This window comes from Chenopodium quinoa, unplaced genomic scaffold, assembly GCF_001683475.1.
Source record: "Chenopodium quinoa cultivar QQ74 unplaced genomic scaffold, ASM168347v1, whole genome shotgun sequence".
NCBI classification, from domain to species: Eukaryota; Viridiplantae; Streptophyta; class Magnoliopsida; order Caryophyllales; family Amaranthaceae; genus Chenopodium; species Chenopodium quinoa.
In genome coordinates this window covers 5,646,278-5,658,365 of record NW_018744367.1, presented here as the reverse complement: position 1 = coordinate 5,658,365, position 12,088 = coordinate 5,646,278, and the positions used below count along the sequence as shown (strand labels likewise).

General features: G+C 36.9%; 1 protein-coding gene across 1 annotated transcript; it reads right to left on the bottom strand.

Moving 5' to 3' along the window:
• Nucleotides 1-2,108: 2,108 nt before the first annotated feature.
• Nucleotides 2,109-11,806, bottom strand: LOC110696600 (U3 small nucleolar RNA-associated protein 4-like). The gene is made up of 11 exons (XM_021873942.1): nt 11,342-11,806; nt 11,082-11,225; nt 10,671-10,962; nt 10,520-10,583; nt 10,297-10,410; nt 9,936-10,098; nt 9,033-9,189; nt 8,317-8,906; nt 6,230-6,411; nt 5,036-5,296; nt 2,109-2,779 (listed from the first exon to the last, which is right to left on the bottom strand). The coding sequence occupies exons 1-11, from the start codon at nt 11,501-11,503 to the stop codon at nt 2,455-2,457; spliced, it is 2,454 nt and encodes an 817-aa protein (XP_021729634.1). The 5' UTR covers nt 11,504-11,806; the 3' UTR covers nt 2,109-2,454.
• Between the last annotated feature and the right edge of the window lie 282 nt (nt 11,807-12,088).

Here is a 12,088-nt window from a genome sequence, read left to right as displayed (position 1 = left end):
AATAACTAGTGTTGCATTTTTTTTTTGAGAAAAATTGATATTAATAATCCCACCCTTCCTCGGTCTGCTCAAACTAATCCCACCTTTTACCCTTATCTTCTTATAATAGACCTTTTAACCTATAACCTGTTTAACTGGTTGAATTCTTTTTTCTCTTAAATCTCTCTCCTCCCCATAACTACCATCTCACTGCCACTTCCAATGCCACCACTACCACCGTTGCCACCACCTTCCATGGTAATCCACTCTTATACCTATCATTGACCCCACCTCCTCACCCCCTTACATGGAAACCCATCATAATCATCAAATCATTCCATCACAATCACCCCTGCAACCACCCAAAAACAACCTCCCACCCAATCGAAATACCATCAATCCCCCAAATCAACCACCCACCTACCCCAAAAACCCTCCCACCCACCAATCCAGAGACCCTCCACCCTGAAAACCTTCCCAACTACCCCGAAAACAACCTAATGTTGTTTAATTTGTTGATAAATATAAAAAAATAGAAACGATGAATTAAGGCTCCATTAAATACACCAACAAAAGCACCAGCAACAACATCTAATACAAAATAACCACCCAATTAAACCCTAGAAATCAAAGTAAGCACCGACCATTGTTGGTGGTTTCACGTTTCAGGGGAGAGAGAAAAGAGGGCGAGAGAGAGGGCAAGCGGCAATGGGGAAAAAGCAAAAGCGGAAAGGAGGTGGGTATGTCGATCTGGTCATGCCGACGGGGTCATTCAGTGGTGGGTGGACGACTTAAGTGGAAGGGGAAGGGATGGGTCTAGTCAAGCGGAGAAGCCATTAAAGAAGGAAGTTTTTTTTAATAATTTTTAAAAAATAATTAGACCAATAAAAAACTAACACGTGGCTTGCTACCTATTTCAACCGAGCAGTAATCTTATGAAATCGGTCATGGCCTATTTTGAGAAGATAAGGGTAAAAGGTGGGATTATTTTGGGATTTTTAAAAGGTAGGATTATTTTGGGAAGACGGAAAAAAATGTGGGATTATTAATATAAATTTTTCTTTAATTTACAGATAAGTAGAAGAAAAGATACCTGCAGAAGAAAAGTAATTGGGATTTTAGAAAGTGAACAGCTCCTAAAGTTCGAATTATTCCAGAATAATCCAAAGTTGGGATTTTTAAAAGAAAATATAGCAAAGTTGAGATTATTTTATACAGTTTTTTCCTTAACAATATTGATTTTCGTTGTTTAACACCTTAGTGTTTTGACCCACATTACAAGCAACCATGCCAACTGAATTTTGAGAATTGTCTTGTGCGGTAATTTTTATCAGTATAATCGGAAGATTGCAAAGCATGCATCACTAACTTTTTTTATGGTGGTTAGAGAGCCATAAGGGCAGAGATAATGAAAATTGATCCCAAGATCTTCTGGAATCGGGAGGAAAGCGCTAACCACTTGACATATCCTTCACTCTCAGCATGCATCACTAACTAGAGTATTGGAAATCCTTATTTCCATCAGCAATGAAACACCTTCTTCCTCTCTAGTTTTATTAGGATTGTCAAAATTCACTCCACAAACCATATCGTCTTCCTTAGTTAAATTCATTTTTTTCCTATCTTTCACTAATCCATCAACCATATATAGAATTTGAAGATAGAACTCAAAATTACACTCAATTAGTGGAATGCTGCACGTAAATGTACAAAACTTGTTAACCCCACTACCCCAGGAAGGGGGCTTCACATTACCTTTGTCTCAAATTTAAATTAGACACTCACTATTTTGTGATCAAATGTATACTAAATATTTTAATATCATTTTACATTAAGTTAAATTATCAGATGTTAATCATTAAGTATCACATAGTATAAGATTAGTTATTATTAACTTCAAATCAAATTTTCTTACAAATTACCAAACACACAACCCAATAAAAATAAAAAAAGTTTGACCAAAAGTCAATGTATTATTGGTTAAAATTGCACTTCAGCACACGTTAAAGTGAAAGTGAATGCTAAAACATCTCAGCTTCCACATACATAGGTGTAGAATTTTTTTTTTTTTTTTTTTTTTTTTGAATGAATAGATAGGTTATCTTTTCTATTTAATAATAAAATACCAATTAAAATAACGAAGTCAACAAAAAAGGGTAGTAACAAAAATCATTACAATGAAAAAATATCAAAGTGGTTCTTGGAACCCTATTTACAGATGCACTAAACTGCAGCCTAGATAAAGTCTCAATAAAATCATACCCCTTTCTAACTAGAAAATGTGACAACAGATATAATGTTAGTGAACATAATACACAACACGCTTCGTAACCCAAAAAGGCACAGAAGTGATTACTGCAACACCAAAATTGATCGCCCCAACAAGGCCTAACCCTGGCAAACCACCAAAAAAAAAAAAAAAAAAAACTCATCGCTGAGTAACTCGTATACCAACACCTGTTTGTGTAAACGAACTCAAGTACCATATATGTGTTTGTGAATGGGCTGGCTACTGAAACTCTTAACCACCTCCAACCACGGTTTTTCTACGACAATAACAGAACTCTTGGAAACATGACCAACAAATAAAACAGGATGTTTAAACTGGACGAATTCAAAATTCCGTCTGCCATACAGCTTTATGTACATATCAGGCTGTTGCAACTTGCGCTTCAGCCTTCCATTTGAGTTTAAAAGCTTCTTTGAGACGGTGTCCAAACCATTAAGCATTTCTGTTTTGACCAAGTCACTACTATCATCCCGTTCAACAGGCATTCCAAAGTCAATCAAACACATCGCCCTGCAACAAAAGTTCATTTATAGTCAGACCCACAGCTTGTCCACCCCGTCAAACATGGAAGCACATAGCCAAAAATTAGACGACTGGTTTCAAATAGAAGATGATAACTACGGAGTACCAAGTGTCAAAGAAAGAACTACTACAATAAGCCATGCCTAAGGTTATTTGTAGCAGAACACAAGACCAAGAAAAAAAGTGCAACTCATAGTTCTGTTCTTGACGTAATCCTTATAAATATAGCACAGGGGAAATTAATCATCTCCCAACACAACAGGATCATTGTCATCAATTTCAACAAACTTGCTCTCTCCAGAAATTAAACGCATATTATCTGTAGACAAGTCTCCTACATTACTTTCAGAACTCTATAGCTAAACATTTAATTAGGTTATTATCAAATCTTTTTGTGGTTCTAGGCAATTAATTACTTTCTAAACAAAGCCCTGATATCTTTCATGGCATGAAGAGAACTTTGTCCCAAATGGTAGGACAACGCTTATTTATGCTCAGCTATGACATGAATATTCACTATGCGACCTATGAAGCACCTAAGCACGCCAACCTATTCACTATGCGACCTATTCACTATGCGACCTATACTCGCTGTGCCTGCAGACGATTTGGATACAGCTAAATTAAGCGGTAATCAATAAGAGGCGAGTATGAATCAACTTTTCAACCTAGCGACTCTCTATCACTCATGTTCCTGGTTAGATGTTATAGTCCATTAGACAATTCATAGTTTCATACTACCTCTTTTGTAAAAGCTCTTAGCATTTACTGCTAGCACTGTTAAGGCAATTGGAGGAAAAGTGTTGATAGACCGTTCACAGTTTCATACTACCTCTTTTGTAAAAGCTCTTACCATTTACTGCTAGCACTGTTTAGGCAATTGGAGGAAAAGTGCTGATAGACCATTCATAGTTTCATACTACCTCTTTTTCGAAAGTTCCCAACATTTACACGGTTAAGGCAATTGGAGGGTAAGTGACGATGTGGTAAGACATGGAAAAAAAACGCGGTCGCGGTCGCGTTAGCGATAACGGTCGCGTTGTCGCGGAAATGGCTTGTAACAGTTAAATAGAACAGATCGCGGATTTCGCTGCGTGAATTTTTGAAAAAAAATCACACAAGTAGAATTTTTACCTTGTTAATTCACGTGCTTTGTATTTATACCATATTATGCCCAAAACTATTACAAACATTAAATTTCAATTCGGAGTAGAAAGCCCCCAGATTATTTTTAAAAAAGGGGTAAAGAGGGGTAGCTATAGGGTCAAATAAATAAATGGGTAAAAAAGGTGATGGAACAAAGCTGTCACAAAAAAGACAAAAAGGTGATGCAGCATGTGACTCTTTGACTCAACTTTTTTTTTTACTTTTTCATAAATTGTACTTCCTTCTTCAACTTCCTTTCTTCTTCAACCCCCGGTCCCCCGGTCCCCCGCTCCTCACTTCTCTTCTTTCTCCATAGCCATGTTAGCACTGATACGAAGAAATGGAAGGCTGTTTCCGAGAATTTCAGCATGCCCAAAAGGATTACTCGCAAATGTAACGGTTTCAGAACAGCGTTCTACCGTTACGGAACGGCCAACTCGCCGATTTGGGTGTGAATTTCAACTTGGCATTATATAACGGCCTTTTTCGGAACGGCAAGTCTGAAACCCGTTACAAGGCGGGCGTTACATAACGGAACGGCCGAGTTCTTTTTCCATGGGTAAGAGGGGTGTAAGAAAAAGGTGAATAAACTAAGAGTTTTAAAAAGTGGAAAGATGTAAGATCAAGGTAGTAAATGAAAGAGTGAGAAGAAAGGTGTAAAGGAGTAAGGTAGTAAAAAGAGCTGCCAATGATCTAAAACAGAAACTGTATTTTCAAGACATTAATAGCTGGATGTTCATTGCCCTTATGCATGCTTCATACACTACGGGAAACTAAGGACAAAGAGGTATTATTATCTCCAGAGAAAGTAAGACAAAATTATCTTGGGATAAACTGCAACCAAGACCGGGATATGCCAGAAAAGCAGGAAATAACTGTTGGTGAGAAGAAAGGTACACCTTTAAAAGGAGGCATAATTTGTAACTCAAACCATTAACCACTAAAATTACGGACAATTTGTCTAAAGTAGTTCACAAACTACCAAAATTGCAATTCTGAAATCAAGTTATACTAGCCAAACATAAAAAAGCACACAGCCATCTCCAGAAATGAATAGAAGCAAGCCAACTTCTAGACAGAAAGGTAAAGGAAACACACCTTGAGCTATAAACAACAATAGATGACAAACTTGCTGATGGTGGGAATGAGATGCCAATAACTTCGCCAGGAAATTCCTGGAACCTCTGAGGCAAAGTGAAAGAGTTTTTTCTTGACCATTCACCCAATTGTTTGGCCTCTACGTCAAATGCATAAACTTGGTTTGATGATGTTGTGATGACAAGCACATTGTTACTATGGGGAGAGAAGCCACCAGCAGTAACAGAAGCACCATCTAATCTTGATATGAACCAATGTTGTCTGTTTCATGCAATAAGGAGGATGGTTAGATATACAGATAAGAAGCATGCATTGACAATTGCAAGACATAATCAAATGAAAAATGCAGGAAAAAACATGCATGATAACTGTAAGCAAAGAATTCATCAATATCATACATCACAGCCAGTGTTAGAAAGAAGGGATCATACGCTGGATCACACAAGGAATTCACATATAAAAACATCAGAAAAGGCAAGCTAATTGCAGCAAAACAAAGTAAATGAGCATTTATTAATGATTTTCACAAGCATTATTGTAAAACATTGTCAAAAAGCACTAGCTACAATGTACTCATCTTCCCTCCTGATGGACACATGGATAATGCATATGTGCAAGATAGGAACATAATGTCCCCGATGTGCAGTAATTAAAAGCCATGGCAAGATGGACATCCAGATAACACTCTAAAAAGAAACATGTAGTGCAATCCAGGATATGTAGCCAGATTTTAATTAGAATAAAATGGAGCATTGCAGAAAAAAGAACAGTAAAATTAAGGCTGTGCAACAATGCCATTGATTAAGCAGAGTTTTTGAGGAATTTGGCTCTTGGTGGGCTCAACTATTCTGTAACAACCCCACACTCAATTAGATTACCTGGCATGAGCCAAAGAAAGCTAGGCAAGTAACTTACAGAACATTGTGAAAAGCATCCAATGTTACTGAGTTTAAGTATAAAACTACATATAAGAGGCAATCTTCCATTACCACTCTAATAAATAAATAATAATAAAAAATAAAAAAAAAAAAACCAGGACTAGTAATATTTTAACAAGCTGTAAACTTTTTCCCAAAAAAAAAAATTAAAAATAAAAATAAAAAGGGGGACATAAACTAAGCTGTAACACAAATCAAATAAACTTACTAATTAAGAAAATAACATAAAAAGAAGGCCCATCGCACTACTCCTTACCTCTGTATTTCCATATTGAAGACATATATATCCCCAAAGCAATTTACAGCAGCCAACCATTGTCCATCAGAACTTGTTAACAATTTTGTGATCGGAGGCTCACTGGGTGGCGAATGCTCATCTTGTGTCTTACGACAAGGTGTGAAAATGTGCAACAATTCTGTGGATCCCAGGTCTACAACCTGTAAACAATAGGTGAAGAAGGAAATGAGCATAAATTGTCTATCCAATACTTGAAGCTCAATAAAAATTCCTATATACAAACAATTTCATAATTTAAAATTTTCAACAGAACTACCCAATTTTAAAAAAAGAGAGAGAGAGAGAGAGAGAGAGAGAATAAGTGCATGATTGGACCAAGTAGAAAGTGACTTTTATTAATAGTTTACTAAGAAAATTGTGAAAAAGTAGAAATTAAATTTATTCAATAGTTTACCATGGAAGCATGGGTGTTATGAATACCAATACATTCCTTACAAAAACAAATATTTTAAGTTTCCAAATGTCAGAATACATTACTACACATTCCAAAATGCCACAACATATTACTATAAATATTAACATTCCAATGCCACATGTTACTATACATTCCGAATGGCACAATAAATTACAATAAGATCGCATACGAGTACTCCCCACTAGAAGCCTCAGGTTTTTGCATACTAATTATTGCTAGTAATAGCTTACACGTAGAGATGTGAATAATCCCCAGTCACAATACAAGCATGACATGATTGAGACAGAAACAGAAAGCAAGCAAGCTGGACTGGAAAGAAAAGGCCTAAGTCCAATGCAAAGCTACCCTCTACAACCCAGCAGTCCAGCACAAACATAAGAAGCATGGAAACTTTTACAAAAATAACTGCTTCTCATTTCCAAAACTAGGAGCCTCTGAAGTCTGAACCTCAAGGAAACTTAGGCAGAAACATTTTGTTTAGACTACAAGCAAATTACCCCCACCCCTACAACCAGCAGTCCAGCAAAAACATAAGAAGCTTGGAAACTTTTACAAAAATACCTGCTTCTCATTTCCAAAACTAGGAGCCTCTGAAGCCTGAACCTCAAGGAAATTTAGGCAGAAACATTTTCTTTAAGACTACAAGCAAATTACCCCCCCCCCCAAAAAAAAAAAAAAAAAAAAAATCTCTAGTCTCACACAAACAAAAATCTTCCAAAAATTGCACAATTAATTCAAATTTTGAAAGATCTAAATAAATAAATAAATGAAAAATTAAACTTTATGTTTCCCTATGTTCACATTTCTCGGACTTTTTGTTCCCGTGCAAACTAAGTACTAGACACCGATCAAATCTTGATAAAAGCCATCATTGGTAATGCACTTTACACTGGCTTGACTCTATTGTCATGCGTAACTTGTTCCATTAGAAGTTTAAGATGGTATCCGCACACATTCACCTGATTTTCACTTATAAAGTTCTAAGAAGTAATCTTATCTAACTTACCAGAACTAATCTGAACTTAATAAACCTTATTAAAACTTGTTCTAGCTGTAATTTGAACTTGGGTAACCCTTATTAAAACCATCTTATCTAAGCTTGTAAGACATGAAATAGAAAATAAGGTGAACAGAATAGGGCCTAGATGTCAAGACAATTCTTCATTGGAACCAAAAACTTAAGTAGGTAAGTAGGTAAGTCATAAAAACACGAGGAATTCTGCATCCATCAAAAATCCAAATTGTAGACACAGAGCTTTTATATAGTTTATTTATAAAACCAACACAGTCAATAAAAAGAATGAATAACTGGGTTAGTAATTTCATTAATAATGTATAGGAACTTGTTAACAATAGTCTTATTTATAAATTTGTGCAAGAGTCATAGCTTTAGCTAGCAATAGAATTGTTGTCAATAATCATTTGCTGAACTATTTTAGCATACTAAGAAAATCAAGAATTCACAAACCATCTACTTGTATATGTTTAGCATTCAAAGAGAAATTAAGTTCAACAAATCATTAGTAAGCTACTATGCCTAAATTTTTTTTATACAAAGTCAAAATAGAAAATGAAAATAACCATAACAGAGTATACATGAATATAATGAAAAAGGGAAGGAAGAACTTACGTATATTCTTCTATCACTTCCTGCAACAATTAATCGAGACGAATCTGAAGTGAAAGCCAGGGCATGAGCATAAGGCAGTTTGCCAGGAAGTTGTCTTTTATCAATAACCCATGCATTTTTGGAACCTCCACCTCTCTTTAATCCAAATAGTCTTGGTTTGGCATGATTAGAAAAGCAAAATTGTGACCCAGAAGGAGATATAGCGCTGCAAGTAATCTTTCCAGATCCCTTACTATTGACACGGGCCAACAAATTAGTTGCTGCGTGTCCACTATTAGCCTTATCAAGAGCAGTACCATTTCCCAATTTAAGAGACAGGATATCAATTCCATTAGAGCCTTGAACTAGAAGCAATGGCATCATGTTAAAAACAGAGTTTTGGACCAAATGTACAGGCACTCTTTGAGGAGCAGGGCATACATCATGAGGAGAGAATTTCGTAAATTCATTGGCAGAATATGCGAACATTCTAGTGTCATCACCAGCTGACAGAAGCATTGGAACCCCCAAATTTGCCCACTTGTGATAACTAAAGTCGACAGGCTTTTCTTTTGTGCGAACTTTTTTAACCTTTTCATCCAGGAGCAAATCTGACAATGGAAAACAGCATGTTTCATTAGGGAAAGCACACCTAAAATCTTCAGTGCATAGAGGATGCTTACACATGCTCTAGCAATCATGAAAAAGCAGCACAGAAGTGAAGCACAAAGACAGACCTTCCTGGCTAATAGGCACTGCCACCGTCAATGCCCTAACATCATGTGTATGAGCACTTCTGCTATCAACATAAACCCATGTCTTCCTGACTGCAGAAGACAACTTACTAGCGTGACTGGAGTCAAGAACATCATCAGAGAGCTCGTATAAGATCACCTGTCAAACAATATTAACCTTAGTTGCTGCATAATAACACATATTGAGAATATCTAAAGTGTTGAAACCTTTCACAAATTAATACTTTACAAACAAAACAATTGCATTAATCTACTGATAAGGTCTAAGAGTTGCATGAAGCAATAGAAGAACCATAATCAGTGTCTTCAATTGATCGTCCACTTCGAAAGTATTGGAAGAAAATCCATTAACATAACATACCCTACAGAACTCTATTACACAGGATGACAGGAAGCATCAACTAACAAACTGACCAATTCCACATGGGTTATTTATTGTTTCATTCTAAACAAGCAATGTTGTCCACAGCCTTACATGCATCTTAGTTAGCAAGGAGCATCAATAAACAAATAATCCAAACCCAATTGATGGACTCCTTACTTTGGCAAGAGGGACACAGTAGCAATTATCTTGATGTGATCATAAGCAGAAAACAATGCAATTATTATGCTAGTTTGAAAAAATACATAGAACCTACCACTATAGAGAAATAGGACAAAACCATGGAAAATAACCTATCAAATGATCAACAACTTAACAGAACAAACCATAAGACAGAAAAGCCAAGTAGAAAAACAATGCAATAACAAAAGGAAACATTCTAAGAACATTCCAGACAGCTGATTAATGACATTATATGATTATATACATCTTCCAACCTACATAACATCAATCAGGATGCACTCAATTTGATTGGTCATCATGGCATTTCAGAGTTTGTATACCTTTCCATCAGAACCTGCAGAAAACACCCTATTGTGGGAAGGCGCTGCGGCCAAAGCAAATGAGTCACCTTTGTGAAGAGAGTGAGCCTGCAATAGTGTTCCATGCTTAATATCCCAGAACTGAACACTGCCTGTACTATCAGCACTCACAAGAACCCCACACCTAATCACAACATATCAATTGAGTGAGTGAACAAACGAAAAAAAGTGAATATGCTAATTGAGTGTGACATCAACAAAGCATCAATGATGACAATTTTGTAGAGGTAACTGCTTTATTTAATATAACCCCTAGTCCTACAAGTCAACAACTATTAGATAGGCTACAGTACGAAACAGATTAATTTGGTTCAAAAACTACCTTAGAGCAAGTAATGACCAAACACAAATTTCTGACCCAGCTCCCAAACCTCCAAGACCAACAGTAATCCTATATAGTTCATGAGCGCATTTTGCATCCCAACATCTAATATACCTGCAGATTACAAATAAGTAACATTAGACAGCCTATCGTGTTTGCACACATGAATTCACAACATCTTTTCTCCAAATTAAGAGATAATTTTCAATTTATGAAAGCATACCCATCACTACTTCCAGAATAAATAAAATTTCCATCAGTGCTCCAGGTCACACTAAGACCCCGGCCTGTTATAAGACGAAACAAGAGTGTGAATACCCGCAAATTGTAAAACAACTAAAAAAATGTAAGCAGACACAATGTAGAGCACTCACCGCTAACCCTAGGCATCGATTTATGGTATGTCAACTCATTAGTATCAGGGATAGTATATAATCTCACACAACCATCATCACAAGCAAGCGCTAATCGACGATTCTCCACTTCATGAAGCTCAACTCTACCATAACTTTCATCATCATCGCTACTTTCACTATCATCAATATTATTATCTATCACAACCCCATTTCCATTGCTATGAGCTTCGTGTTCGATATCTCCCCAACTGTTCTTTAACGGCTCCACTGCCATCTGCCATATCGATACGCCCACTGATTCCAGCACAGTCTACCATCACAAAACAATTAAAATCAAAAAACCATTCAAATGAAAAACCCACGTCCCTCAATCAGTTATATAATCTATCAATTTAAAGTACACAATACGAGTAAAATTAGAAAAAGAACCTTTTGATTCAATTGATAAAGATCCCACTCAGAAACAGACCCATCAATACTAGAAGAAAACAATCTTCCAGACGAAGAACCCTTAGAACTCGTGCGGCACCAAACAAGCGACGAAATTCTCGAATTGGGATCGCCGTGAATCGTCTAAAGTTTTCAAAAGCCGCGACACCATCAAAACAGTGAAAGAAAACGCAGAATTTGTACATTTTGCAAAAATTGAAAGAAAAGAAAGAAAGAAACAATCACAGAAAAAGTAATACCAATTGGCAGTGCCAGCCGACGGAGCCAGGAGATACGAGCCAAATCTCGAGAGAGCCATCTTCTCTAGCGGCGGCGACTTGGGAGTCGTCGGCGCTGGTGGCAAGGGCTACAACCGGCGATGGCTTCCAATCGATACAACTGATTGTGTGTTGTTGCAGCATTTCTAGGCCAAAAACCCAGGCTAAGCTCTAAAGCTTCTAGCTGCTGCTTTAATGGAGGTTTCAAATTCAGGGAGATTCAAGAGTGAACGAAGCGATTGAAAGAATGAAAGAGAAAACGTTGTTATGGGTTCTTTGTCTACTGCTTAGCGGCTGCTCAATATATATATGCCTGTTACTAGGTTAAAGCTTGGGAACTATGATAATAAACAGGAAATACTGGCATTGCTTCGTGATCAACGGTTAGCTTATAGCTGAAAGCTTATTGTACTTATTGTTTTGATGACTAGCTTCTTTTCTTTTTTTTTTTTTCTCTCTCTTCTAGGAAAACGTTAGGCAGGAATATTGTAAATCATACAGTAATCCGCTAAGAGTACAATACTCTTGGGCAGAAGAAGAATCATCTTCTAGCCATACTTGTGTCACACTTATGGCGTCGAGCCATCGAGAGCCCAAAACGCGCAGTCTACACACTCCACTGTCCATACACCCTTAACATGTCTAACTGCAGCGCCAAGATGATCTCTCCCCCCCCCTTCCCCGATGGTTTCTCGCCACTGCCCTAAACCCCATATAGGAAGTATTAGG

What these genes read in the sequence shown, in the direction of transcription:
- LOC110696600 (XM_021873942.1), bottom strand. Translation starts at nt 11,503, where the DNA reads ATGCTGCAACAACACACAATCAGTTGTATCGATTGGAAGCCATCGCCG. An exon ending in ATCGATGCCTAGGGTTAGCG is followed by an intron (nt 10,584 to 10,670) that starts GTGAGTGCTCTA and finishes GTCTTATAACAG; the next exon opens with GCCGGGGTCTTAGTGTGACC. An exon ending in GAAGTGATAGAAGAATATAC is followed by an intron (nt 6,412 to 8,316) that starts GTAAGTTCTTCC and finishes TATTGTTTACAG; the next exon opens with GTTGTAGACCTGGGATCCAC.